Genomic DNA, 25454 nt, shown 5'->3' on the forward strand with positions numbered 1-25454 from the left:
TGGGGGGTAGTGGGGGTGGGGGGGGGACGGTGAGGGGGGAGGTGTGTGTGTGTGTGTGTGGGGTAGTGGGTGTGGGGGGGGACGGTGAGGGGGGGAGGTGTGTGTGTGTGTGTGTGGGGTAGTGGGGGTGGGGGGGGACGGTGAGGGGGGAGGTGTGTGTGTGTGTGTGTGGGGTAGTGGGGGTGGGGGGGGACGGTGAGGGGGGAGGTGTGTCTGTGTGTGTGGGGTAGTGGGGATGGGGGTGGACGGTGAGGGGGGAGGTGTGTGTGTGTGTGTGGGGTAGTGGGGATGGGGGTGGACGGTGAGGGGGGAGGTGTGTGTGTGTGTGTGGGGGGTAGTGGGGGTGGGGGGGGACGGTGAGGGGGGAGGTGTGTCTGTGTGTGTGTGGGGTAGTGGGGGTGGGGGGGGCGGTGAGGGGGGAGGAGTGTGTGGGGTAGTGGGGGTGGGGGGGGACGGTGAGGGGGGAGGTGTGTGTGGGGTAGTGGGGATGGGGGGGTGACGGTGAGGGGGGAGGTGTGTCTGTGTGTGTGTGGGGTAGTGGGGATGGGGGTGGACGGTGAGGGGGGAGGTGTGTGTGTGTGTGTGTGGGGTAGTGGGGGGTGGGGGGGGACGGTGAGGGGGGAGGTGTGTGTGTGTGTGTGTGGGGTAGTGGGGGTGGGGGGGGACGGTGAGGGGGGAGGTGTGTCTGTGTGTGTGGGGTAGTGGGGATGGGGGTGGACGGTGAGGGGGGAGGTGTGTGTGTGTGTGTGGGGTAGTGGGGATGGGGGTGGACGGTGAGGGGGGAGGTGTGTGTGTGTGTGTGGGGGGTAGTGGGGGTGGGGGGGGACGGTGAGGGGGGAGGTGTGTCTGTGTGTGTGTGGGGTAGTGGGGATGGGGGGGGGGGCGGTGAGGGGGTAGGTGTGTGTGTGTGTGTGGGGTAGTGGGGGTGGGGGGGGACGGTGAGGGGGGAGGTGTGTGTGGGGTAGTGGGGGTGGGGGGGGGACGGTGAGGGGGGAGGTGTGTCTGTGTGTGTGTGGGGTAGTGGGGGTGGGGGGGACGGTGAGGGGGGAGGTGTGTCTGTGTGTGTGGGGTAGTGGGGGTGGGGGGGGGGCGGTGAGGGGGGAGGTGTGTCTGTGTGTGTGTGGGGTAGTGGGGGTGGGGGGGGACGGTGAGGGGGGAGGAGTGTCTGTGTGTGTGGGGGGGTAGTGGGGGTGGGGGGGGGCGGTGAGGGGGGAGGTGTGTGTGTGTGTGTGGGGGGTAGTGGGGGTGGGGGGGGGCGGTGAGGGGGGAGGTGTGTCTGTGTGTGTGGGGGGTAGTGGGGGTGGGGGGGGGGCGGTGAGGGGGGAGGTGTGTGTGTGTGTGTGGGGGGTTGTGGGGGTGGGGGGGGCGGTGAGGGGGGAGGTGTGTGTGGGGTAGTGGGGGTGGGGGGGGGCGGTGAGGGGGGAGGTGTGTGTGTGTGTGTGTGGGGTAGTGGGGGTGGGGGGGGGCGGTGAGGGGGGAGGTGTGTGTGGGGTAGTGGGGGGTAGTGGGGGTGGGGGGGGACGGTGAGGGGGGAGGTGTGTCTGTGTGTGTGTGATTCACACCCACAATATCCCCAAACCTACAGGAAGTGCAGCCACCCACACTCTCCCTGTCCATCTCCGTCCCTGCACTGAGCACCCACCCCCCCACCCAGAGGCAGTGAGGACAGGGATGTCATACACACCCCTGAGGGAGGCAAACCGAGTGGAGACCGTGAAACCGTTAGCAGGATGAGGCCATTCAGCCCATCGGGTCTGCTCCACTGTTCCATCATGGTGATATGTTTCTCAGCCCCATACTCCTATTCCCTTCGTGTGGCGCCTGGATCGTTCCCCTCAGAGCAGGGAAGGTGCAGGGTGGTGGGGTGGGTGCAGGGAAGATTGAATTGAGGTGTTCGGAATCAGGAAGGGAGCTGTCAGATCCAGTCGGTTACTGGAGGGTCACGGGACGGAAGGGAATCGGGAACAGTACCCAAGGGAGGGAAGGAATGTTTGATTTGAGTCAGTGAGTTGTTGAGACCTGGGAGTGGGAATGGGGAAATACCGGGTAAGGAAGAATGTGACAGGGTGGGGAACTCATTGGAGAGCCCTGTCAGTGAGCTGGTACAGGCCCATTGGGGCTGAATGGCCTCCTCCCAAACTGTGCAGGTTGATGAACGTGAACTGCTTCCTGATGCTAATGTTGACTTTGTCGTTGTTGTTTGTAGTTCCCAGGATTTACGTTGGATTTGTTTCTTGGCCCAGCCTGAGGGCGGGATGGCTGAAATGACTGCCTTGGAGACCATGATGGAGATGGGCTTCTCCCGGAACAGAGCGTGAGTGTACCCATGTGCCTGTGTGTGGGTGCCCATGTGTGGGTCTGTGTGGGTGCACACGTGCGTATCTGCATGGGTGCAAGTCTGTGTGGGTGCACGTGTGTGGGTCTGTGCGGCATTCAAAAGTGAGGACTGCAGGTGCTGGAAACTAGAGTCTTAGGTTAGAGTGGTGCTGGAAAAGCACAGCAGGTCAGTCAGCATCCGAGGAGCAGGAAAATCGACATTTCCGGTGTGGGTGTGTGCGTGTGCATGTGTCTGTGGGTGCACGCGTGTGTGTGGGTGTGCATGTGTATCTCTGTGGGTGCGTGTGCGCGCGTGTCTGTCTGTATTTGTGTGTCCATGTGTCTGTCTGTGGGTGTGCATGTGTATCTCTGTGGGTGCGTGTGTGTGTGTCAGTGTGTGTGTGTGTGTCTGTCGGTGGGAGAGTGTCAATGTGTGAGTGTCGGTGTGTGTCTGTGTCTGTGTCGGTGGGCGAGTGCCTGTGTGGGTGTGCGCGTGTCTGTCTGTGTAAGCGTGTGTGTGTGCCTGTGTGCACATATCTGCCCGTATATGTGTGTGTGTGTAGGAAACCCAATGACTCCACGTCACATCTGGAGGAGAATGCATGGTGTGTTTGCATTGACCTATGAGCGATAATGACGGCTGGCATTCCCTGTTGGCCACAGAGAGGCGGGCATGGAGCTCCCGTGAAACCAGGCTGCTCTTCCTGAGCTCACAGCATTCAGTACCAGGATGGGATTTTCCCACTGAAACAGTGCAGTGTTCCCACGGACCCCCGAGCCAGGAGTGGGGGCGGGGGGAGGGGAGGAATGTTGCGAGGAGTTGGGGAGCGGAGAGAGGGAAACAGTGTGGTGGAAACATTTACGAAAGGAACACCAGAGCTGGGGGCCCCAAGAGCTGAAGGCACACTCTCAAATGGTGGAGATAGGGTGGGGGTGTAGGGACTGGAGGGGGTTACAGAGATAGGGAGGGGGTGTAGGGACTGGAGGGGGTTACAGAGATAGGGAGGGGGTGTAGGGGCTGGAGGGGGTTACAGAGATAGGGAGGGGGTGTAGGGACTGGAGGGGGTTACAGAGATAGGGAGGGGGTGTAGGGACTGGAGGGGGTTACAGAGATAGGGAGGGGGTGTAGGGACTGGAGGGGGTTACAGAGATAGGGAGGGGGTGTAGGGACTGGAGGGGGTTACAGAGATAGGGAGGGGGTGTAGGGGACTGGAGGGGGTGACAGAGATAGGGAGGGGGTGTAGGGGCTGGAGGGGATTACAGAGATAGGGAGGGGATGTAGGGGCTGGAGGGGGTTACAGAGATAGGGAGGGGGGTGTAGGGGCTGGAGGGGGTTACAGAGATAGGGAGGGGGTGTAGAGGCTGCAGGGGATTACAGAGATAGGGAGGGGGTGTAGAGGCTGGAGGGGGTTACAGAGATAGGGAGGGGGTGTAGAGGCTGGAGGGGATTACAGAGATAGGGAGGGGGTGTAGGGGCCGGAGGGGGTTACAGAGATAGGGAGGGGGTGGAGGGGGTGACAGAGATACGGAGGGGGTGTAGGGGCTGGAGGGGGTTACAGAGATAGGGAGGGTGTGTAGGGGCTGGAGGGGGTTACAGAGATAGGGAGGGGGTGTAGGGGCTGGAGGGAGGTTACGGAGATAGGGAGGGGGTGTAGGGGCTGGAGGGGGTTACAGAGATAGGGAGGGAGTGTAGGGGCTGGAGGGGGGTTACAGAGATAGGGAGAGGGTGTAGGGGCTGGAGGGAGGTTACGGAGATAGGGAGGGGGTGTAGGGGCTGGAGGGGGTTACAGAGATAGGGAGGGGGTGTAGGGGCTGGAGGGGGTTACAGAGATAGGGAGGGTGACAGGGAAGGTGATAGGACAGTGAAGCTAAATGTGATTTGAAGGGAGGAACTGAAATATTCATTAACCTAATTGATCACTCAATGACCCGCCAGGAGTTTGTTACAGACATATTTATCTGGTCATTCTAGGGAGAAGGCTCTGGCGCTGTCTGGACATCAAGGAATTGAAAAGGCCATGGACTGGTACGGAACGTTCCACTTAATCCGGGGAATGTTTGGGCACAGGGTGATGCTGCAGCACTGCCCATTGCCCTCGAATGTCATGAGGCTGTTGGAGGGCATCCCCATGAGGTTCGAGTCCAAGGTCAGTGCTGAGGGAGCGGGCACTGTCGGAGGGTCAGTGCTGAGGGAGCGGGCACTGTCGGAGGGTCAGTGCTGAGGGAGCGGGCACTGTCGGAGGGTCAGTGCTGAGTGAGCGGGCACTGTCGGAGGGTCAGTGCTGAGGGAGCGGGCACTGTCGGAGGGTCAGTGCTAAGGGAGCGGGCACTGTCGGAGGGTCAGTGCTGAGGGAGCGGGCACTGTCAGAGGGTCAGTGCTGAGGGAGCGGGCACTGTCGGAGGGTCAGTGTTGAGGGAGTGGGCACTGTCGGAGGGTCAGTGCTGAGGGAGTGGTCAGTGTTGAGGTAGCGGGCACTGTCGGAGGGTCAGTGCTGAGGGAGCGGGCACTGTCGGAGGGTCAGTGTTGAGGGAGCGGGCACTGTCGGAGGGTCAGTGCTGAGGGAGTGGTCAGTGATGAGGGAGCGGGCACTGTCGGAGGGTCAGTGCTGAGGGAGCGGCCAGTGCTGAGGGAGTGCCGCACTGTCAGAGGGTCAGCGCTGAGGGAGTGGGCACTGTCGGAGGGTCAGCGCTGAGGGAGTGCCGCACTGTTGGCGGGTGAGTGCTGAGGGAGTGGGCACTGTGGGAGGGTCAGTGCTGAGGGAGTGGGCACTGTGGGAGGGTCAGTGCTGAGGGAGTGGGCACTGTCAGAGGGTTAGTGCTAAGGGAGTGCCGCACTGTCGGCGGGTGAGTGCTGAGGGAGTGGGCACTGTGGGAGGGTCAGTGCTGAGGGAGTGGGCACTGTCGGAGGGTCAGTGCTGAGGGAGTGGGCACTGTCAGAGGGTCAGTGCTGAGGAGTGGGCACTGTCACAGGGTCAGTGCTGAGGGAGTGGGCACTGTCAGAGGGTTAGTGGTATAGCAGTGCCAGTCAGTTTTAGGAAGGTCACAAAGATAGGGAGGGGGTGTAGGGGCTGGAGGGGGTTACAGAGATAGGGAGGGTGTGTAGGGGCTGGAGGGGGTTACAGAGATAGGGAGGGGGTGTAGGGGCTGGAGGGGGTTACAGAGATAGGGAGGGGGTGTAGGGGCCGGAGGGGGTGATAGAGATAGGGAGGGGGTGTAGGGGCTGGAAGGGTTACAGAGATAGGAAGAGGGTGTAGGGGCTGGAGGGGGTGATAGAGATAGGGAGGGGGTGTAGGGGCTGGAAGGGTTACAGAGATAGGAAGAGGGTGTAGGGGCTGGAGGGGGGTGATAGAGATAGGAAGAGGGTGTAGGGGCTGGAGGGGGTGATAGAGATAGGGAGGGGGTGTAGGGGCTGGAGGGGGTTACAGAGATAGGGAGGGGGTGTAGGGGCTGGAGGGGGTTACAGAGATAGGGAGGGGGTGTAGGGGCTGGAGGGGTTGACAGAGATAGGGAGGGGGTGTAGGGGCTGGAGGGGGTTACAGAGATAGGGAGGGGGTGTAGGGGCTGGAGGGGTTGACAGAGATAGGGAGGGGGTGTAGGGGCTGGAGGGGGGTTACAGAGATAGGGAGGGGGTGTAGGGGCTGGAGGGGGTTACAGAGATAGGGAGGGGGTGTAGGGGCTGGAGGGGTTGACAGAGATAGGGAGGGGGGTGTAGGGGCTGGAGGGGGTTACAGAGATAGGGAGGGAGTGTAGGGGCTGGAGGGCGTTACAGGGATTGAAGTCGGTGGGGTTGGAGGAGGAGGATGGGGTAGTGGTGTTGGTTGGTGGAGCGGGTGGTGGGGTGCCAGGGGATGCCAGCGAAGCCCTATGTGTGTGTGTCAGTCAGTGTGTGGTTTGCTCTCTCAGGCTGATCGAGCACGAAGATGACCCCACACTGGACGATCCGTACGTGCCCCCTCAGGGACACGTCTTGGGAACGACGGAAAAATCAGAGGTGGCAGATGCTGAGATGACCTTCGAAGGTGTGTGCAAATCCCTCGGGAATTCCTGCATTCCCTCCATCCGGCCAGTCGCTCAGAACTGTGTGTCTGTGCAAGAACTGCTCCCACATACCTCCCCCCAGTCCCCACTCCAGAACCCCGAGAATGTGGATACCAATGGGAGGGTACCGCCCATTACACCAGGGCTTTGAGTTCACATCTCACATTCTCACAGTGAGGTGGAGGCAGGTTCAACTGAGGGTGAGTACTGCACTGTCGGAGGGTCAGTGCTGAGGGAGTGGGCACTGTCGGAGGGTCAGTGCTGAGGGAGCGCCACACTGTCGGAGGGTCAGTGCTGAGGGAGTGCCACACTGTCGGAGGGTCAGTGCTGAGGGAGCGGGCACTGTCGGAGGTTCAGTGCTGAGGGAGTGGGCACTGTCGGAGGGTCAGTGCTGAGGGAGCGGGCACTGTCGGAGGTTCAGTGCTGAGGGAGCGGGCACTGTTGGAGGATCAGTGCTGAGGGAGCGGGCACTGTTGGAGGTTCAGTGCTGAGGGAGCGGGCACTGTCGGAGGTTCAGTGCTGAGGGAGCGGGCACTGTTGGAGGGTCAGTGCTGAGGGCGAACTTCTGGACCCTCACCTATTGGTGAGGAGCGTTGAGAGGGGCTCAGTGAGCTCCTCCTGTTCCTGTGTGCCAGCTTGGTGAAGTGGCTGTGTGGGCCTCCTGCTGTTTACCAGAGCGGTGGGGGAGTGCTTTCAATCCGCTGAAACGTCCTGGCTGAAGCCCTGTGAGAGGTGCGGCCTGTCCCCTTAATTCAGCCCTGTCCGTGGAGCAGTGTCTCTCTGATATCCAGCTCAAACCTCCTGTTTGCTGCTTCCCCAACAGAGAACTCCAGCCAAATCCAACATAACACTTCCCTTTCCGAAGAGGAGAAGAGAGAACAGCTGAAAAGGTAAGCTTACCTCTCTCCCTTGCACCTGCCTCTGAACATTTATGTACCTGGTTAAGATCATTCCGAAAATTCCCAGCTGGGAGTAGCCCCCAATATGTCCCAACCTTCCTCACCAACTCAAAGCCCCTTCATCCCAGGAATGAGCCCGGTCAGCCTTCTCTGAGTTCTCACCTTAATGTTCTTTCTCAAATCCCTTGAGCAGGAGCTATTCACCATACTCCAGGTGGGCTCTCGCCCGCGTTCTGACCAGACGCATGTTTTCATTCCCTCCTCCCTGTAATCGGCCCCCACCCTTCTGTCTGCCCTGCCCAACAGCCCCCTCTGATACTGGGCTCAGGTCGGGGGACAACAAATCCTGACCACACCCTGATCACACCAAGGAAAACTCTGCAGGGATCTACCCTCTCCACACACTGCAGGCTGTTCCCCGTGTCGAGGAATCCTAGAGTCCCTACAGTGGGGGGGGGGGGGGGAAGGCCCTTCGGCTCAACAGGGCCACACTGACCTTCCGAGGAGTAACCCACCCACCCACTCCCCTACCCTTTTACTCTACATTCCCCACTGACTAATGCACCTAACCTGGACATCCCTGGGCACTATGGGACAATTTCCCACGGCCAATCCACCCTAACCTACACATCCCTGGGCACTATGGGACAATTTCCCACGGCCAATCCACCCTAACCTGCACATCCCTGGACACTATGGGACAATTTCCCAATGGCCAATCCACCCTAACCTGCACATCCCTGGACACTATGGGACAATTTCCCAATGGCCAATCCACCCTAACCTGCACATCCCTGGACACTATGGGACAATTTCCCACGGCCAATCCACCCTAACCTGCACATCCCTGGACACTATGGGACAATTTCCCACGGCCAATCCACCCTAACCTGTACATCCATGGACACTATGGGACAATTTCCCACGGCCAATCCACCCTAACCTGCACATCCCTGGACACTATGGGACAATTTCCCACGGCCAATCCACCCTAACCTGCACATCCCTGGGCACTATGGGACAATTTCCCACGGCCAATCCACCCTAACCTGTACATCCCTGGGCACTATGGGACAATTTCCCACGGCCAATCCACCCTAACCTGCACATCCCTGGACACTATGGGACAATTTCCCACGGCCAATCCACCCTAACCTACACATCCCTGGACACTATGGGACAATTTCCCACGGCCAATCCACCCTAACCTGTACATCCCTGGGCACTATGGGACAATTTCCCACGGCCAATCCACCCTAACCTGCACATCCCTGGACACTATGGGACAATTTCCCACGGCCAATCCACCCTAACCTACACATCCCTGGGCACTATGGGACAATTTCCCACGGCCAATCCACCCTAACCTGCACATCCCTGGACACTATGGGACAATTTCCCACGGCCAATCCACCCTAACCTGTACATCCATGGGCACTACGGGACAATTTCCCAAGGCCAATCCACCCTAACCTGCACATCCCTGGACACTATGGGACAATTTCCCACGGCCAATCCACCCTAACCTGTACATCCATGGGCACTATGGGACAATTTCCCACGGCCAATCCACCCTAACCTGCACATCCCTGGGCACTATGGGACAATTCCCCACGGCCAATCCACCCTAACCTGTACATCCCTGGACACTATGGGACAATTTCCCATGGCCAACCCACCCTAACCTGCACATCCCTGGGCACTATGGGACAATTTCCCACGGCCAATCCACCCTAACCTGCACATCCCTGGACACTATGGGACAATTTCCCATGGCCAACCCACCCTAACCTGCACATCCCTGGACACTATGGGACAATTTCCCACGGCCAATCCACCCTAACCTGCACATCCCTGGACACTATGGGACAATTTCCCACGGCCAATCCACCCTAACCTGTACATCCCTGGACACTATGGGACAATTTCGCACGACCAATCCACCCTAACCTGCACATCCCTGGGCACTATGGGACAATTCCCCACGGCCAACCCACACTAACCTGCACATCTTTGGACTGTGGGAGGAAACCGGAGCACCCGGAGGTAACCCACCCAGACAGACACCCGAGGGTGAGATTGAACCCGGGTCCCTGGCGCTGGGAGGCAGCACTGCTAACCACTGAGGCACCGGGCCACCTTTTAAAAAAAAAAGTGACCCACCTCCAGGGCAGGGGGGACGTGAACACAGGTCTCCTGGCTCAGTGCTAGGGTGGTTACCATTGTGCCACACAAGCCTCAACAGTTCGGGGGGGGGGGGGGGGGCTAGGTGTGTGGAATACAACTGGGGATCCCTCCGAGATGGAGCTGTCCTCACCACGGCTGTGTATGGACTGGGAGCTGGTGAGAACTTTAGCAGGAGTCTGGGCGAGAGGATTTGACTCAAACCGTCCAGTCCTCGCACCATCCTCGTCAATCCTTTCTGAGCCCTCTCCAATTTAATGATATCCTCCCTTATAGCAGGGCGATGTTCCCTCTTGTTGGAGAATCTAGAAAGGGATCACCAGTTTAAGACGGAGAAAATGGGAATGTTTTCACTCTGAGATGATCGCCTTCCTGTCCTTGCTGCTTAAGGCAGTGGTAGGTCGGTGCTGAGTGGAGGTTACAGTCAGATGTGCCCGCCACGATTGTTTCCAAGGGCAAGAACAGCCTCGAGGGGCCGAACTGCCTGCTCCTGCTGTGTGGCCAACGAAACAGAACTGGGGTTGGAGTGGGTTCTCTCCCTCCCCCCTCCCCCTTCCCCTTTCCTCTCCCTCCGCCTCCGCCTCCCCCTTCTCCCGGATTGGGGTGCCACACTCTCATCATCGAGCACGCTCCTGGGGTCTTGGGTGCCGCAGCCTGTGGGATCTTGCTGTGCGCAGATGGTGTGCCCCAGGTGCCAGAGGCAGCTCCGCTCGGCCGGAAGAAACCGCAGTCCCCGGTCGAGTGTGACAGTTCGGGGACGTACAGAGGTGGGTGACCCAGACCGGGGGATGGGTGGGGAAGGAAGGTCCCGCAGAGACAGGGGGTTCCCGTCGCTCGGCTGCCATCGCAGTGGAGATGGTGGGGGGGGTGGTGGGTCACTGTGCTGTACCGTACTGAGTGTGCAAGAAGCTGAAGCCTTGTTTGTTCACCCCACACCCTGGACCGGTGTGTGTCTGTGTGTGTGTGTGTGTGTGTGTGTGTGTGTGCTTGTGCTACCCCCCCCCCCCCCCCCCCCCCCCCACCAAGGCTGGAGGAGCTGATGAAGCAGCGCCAGTTGGAACGCGAGGAGAGGGAGAAGAAGGAGGAGATTGACCGGGAGAAGCAGAGGAGGAAACAGGGCCAGGAGCTGTCACTGATCCGACAGAAGCTGCAGGAAGAGGAGATGAGGAAAATCGCCGAAGAGAGACGCAGGGAGAAGCTGGAGGATATCAGAGCCAAGTAAGACCGGGCGGAGTGGCCTCACGGGGGAGGGGAGTGGTGGGGGGGTGCTCACAGGGAGGGGGAGTGACAGGGGGGTGCTCGCAGGGAGGGGGTGGGGGAGGGGGAGTGACAGGGGGGTGCTCACGGGGAGGGGGTGCGACGGGGGGGGGTGCTCCCGGGGAGGGGGAGTGACGGGGGGGTGCTCCTGGGGAGGGGGGGTGGGATGGAGTGATGGTGGGGTGCTCCCGGGGAGGGGGGGGGGTGGAGTGACGGTGGGGTGCTCCCAGGGAGGGCGGGGTGGGGGTGGGGGGGGGTGTGGAGTGATGGTGGGGTGGCGTGGTGGCGGTGGAGTGACGGTGGGGTGCTCCCGGGGAGGGCGGGGTGGGGGGGGGGTGTGGAGTGATGGTGGGGTGGCGTGGTGGCGGTGGAGTGACGGTGGGGTGCTCCCGGGGAGGGCGGGGGGTGTGGAGTGATGGTGGGGTGGCGTGGTGGCGGTGGAGTGACGGTGGGGTGCTCCCGGGGAGGGCGGGGTAGGGGGGGGGGGGGTGTGGAGTGATGGTGGGGTGGCGTGGTGACGGTGGAGTGACGGTGGGGTGCTCCCGGGGAGGGCGGGGGTTGTGGAGTGATGGTGGGGTGGCGTGGTGACGGTGGAGTGACGGTGGGGTGCTCCCGGGGAGGGCGGGGTAGGGGGGGGGGGTGTGGAGTGATGGTGGGGTGGCGTGGTGACGGTGGAGTGACGGTGGGGTGCTCCTGGGGAGGGCGGGGTAGGGGGGGGGAGGTGTGGAGTGATGGTGGGGTGGCGTGGTGGCGGTGGAGTGACGGTGGGGTGCTCCCGGGGAGGGCGGGGGTTGTGGAGTGATGGTGGGGTGGCGTGGTGGCGGTGGAGTGACGGTGGGGTGCTCCCGGGGAGGGCGGGGGGTGTGGAGTGATGGTGGGGTGGCGGTGGAGTGACGGTGGGGTGCTCCCGGGGAGGGCGGGGGGTGTGGAGTGATGGTGGGGTGGCGTGGTGGCGGTGGAGTGACGGTGGGGTGCTCCCGGGGAGGGCGGGGGGTGTGGAGTGATGGTGGGGTGGCGTGGTGGCGGTGGAGTGACGGTGGGGTGCTCCCGGGGAGGGCGGGGTAGGGGGGGGGGGGGGGAGGTGTGGAGTGATGGTGGGGTGGCGTGGTGGCGGTGGAGTCCTCCTGGGGAGGGGCTTCAGGGTGGGTGATGGAGTGATTTTGGGCTAATAACACCAGGAGAGATCTTTCAGCAGAGTGTGAGTGGGCTGAATGGCCTCATGCTGAGTACAGGCTGTATTGTGTTTGCCTTTATTCAGGCAGAGAGTCCGGGAGAAGATTGAGAGAGACAAAGCGGAGAGAGCTCTGAAGGTATCTGTCCTGCACTCGGTTTGGGTGGTTTGGTGGGTAGAGGAGCATCCCCTGTACCCCAATGCCAACCTCGATGTGGTCTGTGGAGGAATGTGTCAGGGGATTCATGTGGGGGTGCGTGTGTGTGTCTGTCTCTGTCATCGAGTCATAGAGATGTACAGCACAGAAACAGACCCTTCGGTCCAACCCGTCCATGCTGACCCTGATATCCCAACCCAATCTAGTCCCACCTGCCAGCACCCGGCCCATATCCCCCCAAACCCTTCCTATTCATATACCCATCCAGATGCCTCTTAAATGTTGCAGTTGTACCAGCCTCCACCACATCCTCTGGCAGCTCATTCCATACACGCACCACCCTCTGTGTGAAAAAGTTGCCCCTTAGGTCCCTTTTAAATTTTTCCCCTCTCACCCTAGACCTCTGCCCTCTAGTTCTGGACTCCCCGACCCCAGGGAAAAGACTTTGTCTATTTACCCTATCCATGCCCCTCATGATTTTATAAACCTCTATAAGGTCACCCCTTCAGCCTCCGACGCTCCAGGGAAAACAGCCCCAGCCTGTTCAGCCTCTCCCTGTAGCTCAGAACCTCCAACCCTGGCAACATCCTTGTAAATCTTTTCTGAACCCTTTCTCTGTGTGCGTGTGTGTGTGTGTCTGCAGGGTGTGAGAGAAGCTGGGGTGTGTGTGTCTGTCGGAGTGAGATGTCTTCACGTTCATGTGCCTTGTGTGTAAAAGCTCCAGCCATTCACTGAAACCTGTCTCTTTATCCTCTCTCCTAACCCCCTCCCTTGCCTCTGCTGCCGTGCGTGTGCCCAGTTTGGTGGTGGAACACCAGCTGCTGCTGCTGCTGCTCCCCCGGTGCAACCCACCCCCGCAGTCCCTCAGTCCAGCACCGGGCTGCTGACCAAACGGGAGTACAACGAATGCAGGTTACAGGTGAGAGCATGATGTGTGCAGGTTGGGGAGGGGCTGGTGGGCGGAGTCAGAGCCTGGCATTCCGAACGGTTCCCACCCTCCCCTCCATCCCCATGTTCGGATACTGACCCCCTCCACCAGAGAAGGGGGTAGTGGATCATTGCTCCGTGCCTCCCTCCCCCGAGTCTGTGTCGCTGCCTTGTGACGGCGCCGCTGACAAGCTGGTCCGTCATCGTTCAGATCGCACTCACCCTCCCACCTCGAGAGTTGGCGTTTCTCAGCGAGGAGGTGGGATAGTGACATGGAGACTGCAATCCTGTTTCTGCCCTGTTCCTGCTGACTGGTGGGGCAGGCTCAATGGGCCAAATGGCTTACTGCCCACCACCCTGTGTGGGGGTTGCACATTCTCCCCCTGGGTCTGTGTGGGATTCCTCCGGGTGCTCCGGTTTCCTCCGGTTTCCTCCCTCAGACCAAAGATGTACAGGTTCGGGAGGATTGGTCATGGGAAATTGTCCCATAGTGTCCAGGGATGTACAGGTTAGGGTGGATTGGCCATGGGAAATTGTCCCATAGTGTCCAGGGATGTACAGGTTAGGGTGGATTGGCCGTGGGAAATTGTCCCATAGTGCCCAGGGATGTGCAGGTTAGTGTGGATTGGCCGTGCTAAATTGTCCCATAGTGTCCAGGGATGTACAGGTTAGTGTGGATTGGCCATTGGGAAATTGTCCCATAGTGCCCAGGGATGTGCAGGTTAGTGTGGATTGGCCATGGGAAATTGTCCCATAGTGCCCAGGGATGTGCAGGTTAGGGTGGATTGGCCGTGGGAAATTGTCCCATAGTGCCCAGGGATGTGCAGGTTAGGGTGGATTGGCCGTGGGAAATTGTCCCATAGTGTCCAAGGATGTACAGGTTAGGGTGGATTGGCCATGGGAAATTGTCCCATAGTGCCCAGGGATGTGCAGGTTAGGGTGGATTGGCCGTGGGAAATTGTCCCATAGTGTCCAGGAATGTGCAGGTTAGGGTGGATTGGCCGTGGGGAATTGTCCCATAGTGTCCAGGGATGTGCAGGTTAGGGTGGATTGGCCGTGGGAAATTGTCCCATAGTGCCCAGGGATGTGCAGGTTAGGGTGGATTGGCCGTGGGAAATTGTCCCATAGTGCCCAGGGATGTGCAGGTTAGGGTGGATTGGCCGTGGGAAATTGTCCCATAGTGCCCAGGGATGTGCAGGTTAGGGTGGATTGGCCGTGGGAAATTGTCCCATAGTGCCCAGTGATGTGCAGGTTAGGGTGGATTGGCCGTGGGAAATTGTCCCATAGTGCCCAGGGATGTGCAGGTTAGGGTGGATTGGCCGTGGGAAATTGTCCCATAGTGCCCAGGGATGTACAGGTTAGGGTGGATTATCGGGTAAACGTAGAGTAATAGGGTATGGGAATGGGTTACTCTTTGGAGAGTCAGTGTGGTCTTGTTGGGCCGAAGGGCCTGTTTCCACACTGTAGAGATTCTAAAATGAGAAACTGTGATGAGAGGATTGGTGAATACTCTTCAGGGGTTTTTGGGGCAAGGGAGGCGATTGCATTGGGACAGACGGGATTCTGAAAGGGTAGAGGCTGAGAGATTGTTTGCCCCTCCTCTCGAGGGGTATCTAAAATCCAGGCCAGTGGGTGGGAACGTATCAGGAAGGGCTGGGGGGGGGCGTGCCGTTAGTGAGGACCAACAGGAGGGGACATGTCATCATCAGATGGTGTTCAATCCCTGCCTTCCCTCCCCACCTCCAGAGAGGGCGGGTGCACACTGTCCCCGGGGGGACGCTGAGGGCGGGTGCGCACTGTCCCCGGGGGGACGCTGAGGGAGGGTGCGCACTGTCCCCTGGGGGACGCTGAGGGAGGGTGCGCACTGTCCCAACAGAGGTGGACGCTGAGGGAAGGTGTGCACTCTCCCCACGGAGTCGGACGCTGAGGGAGGGTGCGCACTGTCCCCACGGAGGGGGACGCTCAGGGAAGGTGCGCACTGGCCCCGGGGAGGGGGACGCTGAGGGAAGGTTTGCACTCTCCCCACGGAGTCGGACGCTGAGGGAAGGTGCGCACTGTCCCAACAGAGGGGGACGCTCAGGGAAGGTGCGCACTGGCCCCGGGGAGGGGGACGCTGAGGGAAGGTGTGCACTCTCCCCACGGAGGGGGACGCTGAGGGAGGGTGCTCACTGTCCCCGGGGAGGGGGTCGCTGAGGGAGGGTGCACACTGTCCCAACAGAGGGGGACGCTGAGGGAGGGTGCGCACTGTCCCCATGGAGGGGGACGCTGAGGGAGGGTGCGCACTGTCCCCGGGGAGGGGTATGCTGAGGGAGGGTGCACACTGTCCCCAGGGAGGGGGTCTCTGAGGGAGGGTGCGCACTGTCCCAACAGAGGGGGACGCTGAGGGAGGGTGCGCACTGTCCCCAGGGAGGGGGTCACTGAGGGAGGGTGCACACTGTCCCCGGGGAGGGGGATGCTGAGGGAGGGTGCACACTGTCCCACCAGAGGGGGATGCTGAGGGAGGGTGCGCACTGTCCCCAGGGAGGGGGTCGCTGAGGGAGGGTGCACACTGTCCCACCAGAGGGGGATGCTGAGGGAGGGTGCGCACTGTCCCCACGGAGGGGGACGCTGAGGGAGGGTGCGCACTGTCCCCGGGGAGTGGGACGCTGAGGGAGGGTGCGCACTGTCCCCACGGAGGGGGGGGCGCTGAGGGAGGGTGCGCACTGTCCCCGGGGAGGGGGACGCTGAGGGAGGGTGCGCACTGTCCCCACGGAGGGGGGGCGCTGAGGGAGGGTGCGCACTGTCCCCGGGGAGGGGGACGCTGAGGGAGGGTGCGCACTGTCCCCGGGGAGTGGGACGCTGAGGGAGGGTGCGCACTGTCCCCACGGAGGGGGGGCGCTGAGGGAGGGTGCGCACTGTCCCCGGGGAGGGGTATGCTGAGGGAGGGTGCACACTGTCCCCAGGGAGGGGGTCTCTGAGGGAGGGTGCGCACTGTCCCCGGGGAGGGGGACGCTGAGGGAGGGTGCGCACTGTCCCCGGGGAGGGGGACGCTGAGGGAGGGTGCGCACTGTCCCCGGGGAGGGGGACGCTGAGGGAGGGTGCGCACTGTCCCCGGGGAGGGGGACGCTGAGGGAGGGTGCGCACTGTCCCCAGGGAGGGGGTTGCTGAGGGAGGGTGCACACTGTCCCAACAGAGGGGGACGCTGAGGGAGGGTGCGCACTGTCCCCAGGGAGGGGGTCGCTGAGGGAGGGTGCACACTGTCCCAACAGAGGGGGACGCTGAGGGTGGGTGCGCACTGTCCCCGGGGGGACGCTGAGGGAGGGTGTGCACTGTCCCCAGGGAGGGGGACGCTGAGGGAGGGTGCGCACTGTCCCCAGGGAGGGGGTCGCTGAGGGAGGGTGCACACTGTCCCAACAGAGGGGGACGCTGAGGGAGAGTGCGCACTGTCCCCGGGGGGACGCTGAGGGAGGGTGTGCACTGTCCCCAGGGAGGGGGTCGCTGAGGGAGGGTGTGCACTGTCCCCGGGGAGGGGGACGCTGAGGGAGGGTGTGCACTGTCCCCGGGGAGTGGGACGCTGAGGGAGGGTGCGCACTGTCCCCACAGAGGGGGACGCTGAGGGAGGGTGCGCACTGTCCCCACAGAGGGGGACGCTGAGGGAAGGTGCGCACTCTCCCCACGGAGACGGACGCTGAGGGAGGGTGCGCACTGTCCCCAGGGAGGGGGACGCTGAGGGAGGGTGCACACAGTCCTTACGGAGGGGGACGCTGAGGGCGGGTGCACACTGTCCCCGGGGAGGTGGACGCTGAGGGAGGGTGCGCACTGTCCCAACAGAGGGGGACGCTGAGGGAGGGTGCGCACTGTACCCGGGGAGGGGGACGCTGAGGGAAGGTGCGCACTCTCCCCACGGAGACGGACGCTGAGGGAGGGTGCGCACTGTCCCCACGGAGGGGAGCGCTGAGGGAGGGTGCACACTGTCCCCACGGAGGGGGACGCTGAGGAAGGGTGCGCACTGTCCTGCTGAGGGGGACACTGAGGGAGTGTGTTGGATAACTCCCTACTCTCTCGGGCCGGTGCTGATTGTAACCTGGTTCTGATTTGGTTTCAGATCCGGCTGTTAGATGGCTCCCAGCTCACACAATCGTTTAAAAGCCGGTGAACAGCTCGCTGCTGTAAGACTCTACGTCCAACTGCAGCAACAGGACGACCTCGGAAACTTCAACCTGATGACCTCCTTCCCACGCAAAGTCTTCTCCGAGGAGGACATGGAGAAGCCTCTTCAGGAGTTGGGTAAGATGTGGGAGGAAACCAGCCAGGGAGCGCACTCAGCACCACCCCCAGGGATACCCTCAGCACCACCCCCAGGGATACCCTCAGCTTTCAGAAGGCACAGTCTTTCTCATTGCTCTGTGGGAAGTGAGTGCACAGTGTTCCACATTGTAATAGAGACAGTGGGTTCAAACAAAATACCCATCTCACAGCAGGTCGCTGCGTCTGACTGCCGTGTGTAGTCAGGGAACGGACAGGACTAACTGAGGCAAGAAATCAACACTGACACCCCGAGGGTCAGCACTGAGGGAGCGGTCAGTGCTGAGGGAGGGTCAGTGCTGAGGGAGTGGGGACTGTTGGAGGGTCAGTGCTGAGGGAGGGGGCACTGTGGGAGGGTCAGTGCTGAGGGAGCAGGCACTGTGGGAGGGTTAGTGCTGAGGGAGGGGGCACTGTGGGAGGGTCAGTGCTGAGGGAGGGGGCACTGTGGGAGGGTCAGTGCTGAGGGAGCAGGCACTGTGGGAGGGTCAGTGCTGAGGGAGGGGGCACTGTGGGAGGGTCAGTGCTGAGGGAGGGGGCACTGTGGGAGGGTCAGTGCTGAGGGAGCAGGCACTGTGGGAGGGTCAGTGCTGAGGGAGGGGGCACTGTCGGAGGGTCAGTGCTGAGGAAGTGGGGACTGTCGGAGGGTCAGTGCTGAGGGAGCGGGCACTGTGGGAGGGTCAGTGCTGAGGGAGGGGGCACTGTCGGAGGGTCAGTGCTGAGGGAGCGGGCACTGTGGGAGGGTCAGTGCTAAGGGAGCAGGCACTGTGGGAGGGTCAGTGCTGAGGGAGCGGGCACTGTCGGAGGGTCAGCGCTGAGGGAGCGGGCACTGTCGGAGGGTCAGTGCTGAGGGAGCGGGCACTGGGAGGGTCAGTGCTGAGGGAGTGGGCACTGTCGGAGGGTCAGTGCTGAGGGAGTGGGCACTGTTGGAGGGTCAGTGCTGAGGGAGTGGGCACTGTCAGAGGGTCCGCGCTGAGGGAGAGCTGCACTGTGGGAGGGTCAGCGCTGTGGGAGTGGGCACTGTGGGAGGGTCAGCGCTGAGGGAGTGGGCACTGTGGGAGGGTCAGCCCTGAGGGAGTGCCGCACTGTCGGAGGGTCAGCGCTGAGGGAGTGGGCACTGTGGGAGGGTCAGTGCTGAGGGAGCGGGCACTGTCGGAGGGTCAGTGCTGAGGGAGTGCCGCACTGTCGGAGGGTCAGCGCTGTGGTAATTGTGTCTTGTAGGTTTTACCTTCAGCCCCTGTAAGTCTTTACACAACGAATTAACTGAGTCTCTCGTTTTTCTCCCCTAGGCCTTGTCCCGTCTGCAGTCTTGTTTGTTTGCAAGAAATAAGCCTGGTCCTGGGGGGTGTGAGATGACGAGACCTCCACCCGATTTTACCTTTCCTGGCTGCAGCACTACGCCAGTGATGCATCTGTTCCAGCAACATCTACAAGGTGGCAGGTCGAGAGAGAGGGGGAGAGCGAAGTGAGCGAGAGGGAGAACGAGGAGAGGGAGCCAGCGAGAGGACACCGACTTGCATCCTCTTCCCTGATCTCGACACTCAGTAATTCTGGGCGTGTGGCTGTGGCATCTTCAGTGCTTTACCTATGTGAAAAATGCCTTCTTTATGCTCGCGATTTGTTTGTCTCAAGATAAATTCAGAGAGAAATAAAGAGCTGTGAAATGTTGTTGCCCTCACTGACACTTGCCCGGGTCTGCCTCCTCTTGTGTTTAATATCGCTGTCCCAGCTCCCAGATAGCGACTACCAGGATCCAGCATTTCTTAGCGGAAGTGGCTACTGTAGATCCTGGAGATCGGAGTGGTGCTGGAAAAGCACAGCAGGTCAGGCAGCATCCGAGGAGCAGGGAAAATCAACGTTTCAGGCAAAAGCCCTTCGTCAGGAATGAGGCTTGGGATGAAGGGCTTTTCCCTGTTCCTCGGATGCTGCCTGACCTGCTGTGCTTTTCCAGCACCACTCTAATCTTGACTCCAGCATTTCTTGCCCCGTCCCTAGTTGCCCCCCCTTGAGAAGGTGGGGGGGTGAGCTGCCTTCTTGACCCGCTGCAGTCCATGTGCTGTGGGTCGACCCACAGCCTCCCTTAGGGAGGGGATCCCAGGATTCTGACCCGGCCACACTGAGGGAACGGCGAGATATTTCCAAAGTAACACATCGGCCCTTACATCACAGAAAGAGGCCATTCGGCCCCTCATCTCCAGGCCAGTTCACAAAAGCCTGACCACGCTGCTATCATTTTCCAGGCTGGGGCCCCTCACCCTGGAGGCAGTGCGGAAGTCAGAAAGCTTTTTAAATGTTCCGAGAGTTTCAGGTTCCCAGCAAAAAGAAAATTCTCCTCAACTCACCTGTTACCTTCAATCCACTTCCCCGAGTTATTGACCCCACTATTCGTTATCCACCCTATCCATTCCCCTTGTAATCTTATACACATCCATCAGGTTCCCTCCTCAACTCCGCTGTTCAAGGAGAACAATCCCAGCCTTTCCAATCTTTGATCATAGCTCAGACTCACTGGTGCAGGCAACATCCCAGTAAATCCTCCTCTGCATCCTCCCTCCGATAACGTGCTGACCAGAACTGCGAGTCAGTAATTGAGGGTAGCATGACCTCCCTTTGAGCATACTCTGCCTGGGGTCCTTGCCTTTTCCCAAGTGCCCTGTGGAAACGGTTTGAATAGTGTCGAACATCTTTCTTCCTTCACAGATCTTAAAGTAACACATGAGCAGCTTCCCAGCTCTCTGGCTCCCTCTCTTGATAGGACACAGAAGTTAAATTTGCTATTTTAAAGCTAACGTTACCTTCCCAGAATCGAGGGAATTTTCGAAAATTCAAACCAACTCATCAACTTTCTCAGGCCTCCTCCACTCCCCCCTCCCTTTAATATCCCCCCCAGTCTAATCCCACTCTCCCCCCTCACTCCCCACTCCCTTTAATATCCCACCCAGTCTAATCCCACTCTCCCCCCTCACTCCCTTTAATATCCCACCCAGTCTAATCCCACTCTCCCCCCTCACTCCCCACTCCCTTTAATATCCCACCCAGTCTAATCCCACTCTCCCCCCTCACTCCCCGCTCCCTTTAATATCCCACCCAGTCTAATCCCACTCTCCCCCCACACTCCCCACTCCCTTTAATATCCCCCCCAGTCTAATCCCACTCTCCCCCCTCACTCCCTGCTCCCTTTAATATCCCACCCAGTCTAATCCCACTCTCCCCCCTCACTCCCTTTAATATCCCACCCAGTCTAATCCCACTCTCCCCCCTCACTCCCTTTAATATCCCACCCAGTCTAATCCCACTCTCCCCCTCACTCCCTTTAATATCCCACCCAGTCTAATCCCACTCTCCCCCCTCACTCCCTTTAATATCCCACCCAGTCTAATCCCACTCTCCCCCCTCACTCCCCACTCCCTTTAATATCCCACCCAGTCTAATCCCACTCTCCCCCCTCACTCCCCGCTCCCTTTAATATCCCACCCAGTCTAATCCCACTCTCCCCCCACACTCCCCACTCCCTTTAATATCCCACCCAGTCTAATCCCACTCTCCCCCCTCACTCCCCACACCCTTTAATATCCCACCCAGTCTAATCCCACCCTCCCCCCACACTCCCCACTCCCTTTAATATCCCACCCAGTCTAATCCCACTCTCCCCCTCACTCCCCGCTCCCTTTAATATCCCACCCAGTCTAATCCCACTCTCCCCCCTCACTCCCCGCTCCCTTTAATATCCCACCCAGTCTAATCCCACTCTCCCCCCTCACTCCCCACTCCCTTTAATATCCCACCCAGTCTAATCCCACTCTCCCCCCTCACTCCCCCCTCCCTTTAATATCCCACCCAGTCTAATCCCACTCTCCCCCACATTCCCCACTCCCTTTAATATCCCACCCAGTCTAATCCCACTCTCCCCCTCACTCCCCACTCCCTTTAATATCCCACCCAGTCTAATCCCACTCTCCCCCCTCACTCCCCGCTCCCTTTAATATCCCACCCAGTCTAATCCCACTCTCCCCCTCACTCCCCACTCCTTTAATATCCCACCCAGTCTAATCCCACTCTCCCCCCTCACTCCCCACTCCCTTTAATATCCCACCCAGTCTAATCCCACTCTCCCCCCACACTCCCCGCTCCCTTTAATATCCCCCCCAGTCTAATCCCACACTCCCCCTCACTCCCCACTCCCTTTAATATCCCACCCAGTCTAATCCCACTCTCCCCCCTCACTCCCCACTCCCTTTAATATCCCCCCCAGTCTAATCCACTCTCCCTCTCACTCCCCCCTCCCTTTAATATCCCACCCAGTCTAATCCCACTCTCCCCCCTCACTCCCCGCTCCCTTTAATATCCCCCTCAGTCTAATCCCACTCTCCCTCTCACTCCCCCCTCCCTTTAATATCCCACCCAGTCTAATCCCACTCTCCCCCCCTCACTCCCCGCTCCCTTTAATATCCCACCAGTCTAATCCCACTCTCCCCCCTCACTCCCCACTCCCTTTAATATCCCACCCAGTCTAATCCCACTCTCCCTCTCACTCCCCACTCCCTTTAATATCCCACCCAGTCTAATCCCACTCTCTCCCCCTCACTCCCCACTCCCTTTAATATCCCACCCAGTCTAATCCCACTCTCCCCCCCTCACTCCCTGTTCCTTTAATATCCCACCCAGTCTAATCCCACTCTCCCCCCTCACTCCCCACTCCCTTTAATATCCCACCCAGTCTAATCCACTCTCCCCCTCACTCCCCACTCCCTTTAATATCCCACCCAGTCTAATCCCACTCTCCCCCTCACTCCCCCCTCCCTTTAATATCCCACCCAGTCTAATCCCACTCTCCCCCCCTCACTCCCTGCTCCCTTTAATATCCCACCCAGTCTAATCCCACTCTCCCCCCCTCACTCCCTGCTCCCTTTAATATCCCACCCAGTCTAATCCCACTCTCCCCCTCACTCCCTGCTCCCTTTAATAACCCACCCAGTCTAATCCCACTCTCTCCCCTCACTCCCCCCTCCCTTTAATATCCCACCCAGTCTAATCCCACTCTCCCCCCCTCACTCCCCACTCCCTTTAATATCCCACCCAGTCTAATCGCACTCTCCCCCCTCACTCCCTTTAATAACCCACCCTGTCTAATCCCACTCTCCCCCTCACTCCCCCCTCCCTTTAATATCCCACCCAGTCTAATCCACTCTCCCCCCTCACTCCCTTTAATAACCCACCCAGTCTAATCCACTCTCTCCCCTCACTCCCCCCTCCCTTTAATAACCCACCCAGTCTAATCCCACTCTCTCCCCTCACTCCCCCTCCCTTTAATATCCCACCCAGTCTAATCCCACTCTCCCCCCTCACTCCCTTTAATATCCCACCCAGTCTAATCCCACTCTCCCCCTCACTCCCCCCTCCCTTTAATAACCCACCAGTCTAATCCCACTCTCTCCCTCACTCCCCCCTCCCTTTAATATCCCACCCAGTCCTAATCCCACTCTCCCCCTCACTCCCCACTCCCTTTAATAACCCACCCAGTCTAATCCCACTCTCCCCCTCACTCCCCACTCCCTTTAATATCCCACCCCAGTCTAATCCCCACTCTCCCCTCAATCCCCACTCCCTTTAATATCCCACCCAGTCTAATCCCACTCTCCCCCTCACTCCCGCTCCCTTTAATATCCCCCCCAGTCTAATCCCACTCTCCCCCTCACTCCCCCCTCCCTTTAATATCCCCCCAGTCTAATCCCACTCTCCCCACATTCCCCGCTCCCTTTAATATCCCACCCAGTCTAATCCCACTCTCCCCCTCACTCCCTTTAATATCCCACCCAGTCTAATCCCACTCTCCCTCCCCCTCACTCCCCACTCCCTTTAATATCCCACCCAGTCTAATCCCACTCTCCCCCCTCACTCCCCCACTCCCTTTAATATCCCACCCAGTCTAATCCCACTCTCCCCCCTCACTCCCCACTCCCTTTAATATCCCACCCAGTCTAATCCCACTCTCCCCCTCACTCCCCCCTCCCTTTAATATCCCACCCAGTCTAATCCCACACTCTCCCCCCTCACTCCCCGCTCCCTTTAATATCCCCCCCAGTCTAATCCCACTCTCCCCCACACTCCCCGCTCCCTTTAATATCCCCCCCAGTCTAATCCCACTCTCCCCACATTCCCCGCTCCCTTTAATATCCCACCCAGTCGAATCCCACTCTCCCCCTCACTCCCTTTAATATCCCACCCAGTCTAATCCCACTCTCCCCCCTCACTCCCCACTCCCTTTAATATCCCACCCAGTCTAATCCCACTCTCCCCCCTCACTCCCCGCTCCCTTTAATATCCCACGCAGTCTAATCCCACTCTCCCCCCCTCACTCCCCGCTCCCTTTAATATCCCACCCAGTCTAATCCCACTCTCCCCCCTCACTCCCCCCTCCCTTTAATATCCCACCCAGTCTAATCCCACTCTCCCCCCCTCACTCCCCACACCCTTTAATATCCCACCCAGTCTAATCCCACTCTCCCCCCTCACTCCCCCACACCCTTTAATATCCCACCCAGTCTAATCCCACTCTCCCCCCTCACTCCCCCGCTCCCTTTAATATCCCACCCAGTCTAATCCCACTCTCCCCCCTCACTCCCCGCTCCCTTTAATATCCCACCCAGTCTAATCCCACTCTCCCCCTCACTCCCCACTCCCTTTATATCCCACCCAGTCTAATCCCACTCTCCCCTCACTCCCCACACCCTTTAATATCCCCCCCAGTCTAATCCCACTCTCCCCTCACTCCCTTTAATATCCCCCCCAGTCTAATCCCACCTCTCCCCCCTCACTCCCTTTAATATCCACCCAGTCGAATCCCACTCTCCCCCTCACTCCCTTTAATATCCCACCCAGTCTAATCCCACTCTCCCCCCTCACTCCCCCCTCCCTTTAATATCCCACCCAGTCTAATCCACTCTCCCCCCCACTCCCCCACTCCCTTTAATATCCCACCCAGTCTAATCCCACTCTCCCCCCTCACTCCCCCCTCCCTTTAATATCCCACCCAGTCTAATCCCACTCTCCCCCTCACTCCCCCCTCCCTTTAATATCCCCCCCAGTCTAATCCCACTCTCCCCCCTCACTCCCCACTCCCTTTAATATCCCACCCAGTCTAATCCCACTCTCCCCCCTCACTCCCCACTCCCTTTAATATCCCACCCAGTCTAATCCCACTCTCCCCCTCACTCCCCATTCCCTTTAATATCCCACCCAGTCTAATCCCACTCTCCCCCTCACTCCCCCCTCCCTTTAATATCCCACCCAGTCTAATCCCACTCTCCCCCATCACTCCCTTTAATATCCCCCCCAGTCTAATCCCACTCTCCCCCCTCACTCCCTTTAATATCCCCCCCAGTCTAATCCCCACTCTCCCCCCTCACTCCCTTTAATATCCCACCCAGTCTAATCCCACTCTCTCCCCTCACTCCCCCCTCCCTTTAATATCCCACCCAGTCTAATCCCACTCTCCCCCCCACTCCCCACTCCCTTTAATATCCCACCCAGTCTAATCCCACTCTCCCCCCTCACTCCCCCCTCCCTTTAATATCCCACCCAGTCTAATCCCACTCTCCCCCTCACTCCCCCACTCCCTTTAATATCCCACCCAGTCTAATCCCACCCTCCCCCCTCACTCCCTGCTCCCTTTAATATCCCCCCAGTCTAATCCCACTCTCCCCCTCACTCCCCACCTCCCTTTAATATCCCACCCAGTCTAATCCCACTCTCCCCCTCACGCCCCACTCCCTTTAATATCCCACCCAGTCTAATCCCACTCTCCCTCTCACTCCCCACTCCCTTTAATATCCCACCCAGTCTAATCCCACTCTCCCCCTCACTCCCCCCTCCCTTTAATATCCCACCCCAGTCTAATCCCACTCTCCCCCTCACTCCCCACTCCCTTTAATATCCCACCCAGTCTAATCCCACTCTCCCCCTCTCTCCCCACTCCCTTAATATCCCACCCAGTCTAATCCCACTCTCCCCCTCACCCCTCACCTCCTTTAATATCCCACCCAGTCTAATCCCACTCTCCCCCCCTCACTCCCCACTCCCTTTAATATCCCACCCAGTCTAATCCCCCCCCACTCTCCCCCCCCTCACTCCCCCCCTCCCCTTTAATATCCACCCAGTCTAATCCCACACTCTCCCCCCTCACTCCCCGCTCCCTTTAATATCCCACCCAGTCTAATCCCACACT

General features: G+C 59.7%; 1 protein-coding gene across 1 annotated transcript; it reads left to right on the forward strand.

Annotated features, from left to right (window-relative positions):
- The first annotated feature begins 2108 nt into the window (after positions 1–2108).
- Positions 2109–18914, forward strand: ubxn1 (UBX domain protein 1). Its single transcript, XM_072551130.1, is given in 10 exon segments — positions 2109–2314; positions 4289–4342; positions 6220–6335; positions 7178–7244; positions 10464–10655; positions 11953–12004; positions 12822–12941; positions 17034–17072; positions 17074–17215; positions 18520–18914. Coding segments are annotated over 10 exon segments (1014 nt in total). The 5' UTR covers positions 2109–2123; the 3' UTR covers positions 18561–18914.
- Positions 18915–25454: the final 6540 nt, after the last annotated feature.

The sequence above is a fragment of the Chiloscyllium punctatum genome, chromosome 31, assembly GCF_047496795.1.
Source record: "Chiloscyllium punctatum isolate Juve2018m chromosome 31, sChiPun1.3, whole genome shotgun sequence".
NCBI classification, from domain to species: domain Eukaryota; kingdom Metazoa; phylum Chordata; class Chondrichthyes; order Orectolobiformes; family Hemiscylliidae; genus Chiloscyllium; species Chiloscyllium punctatum.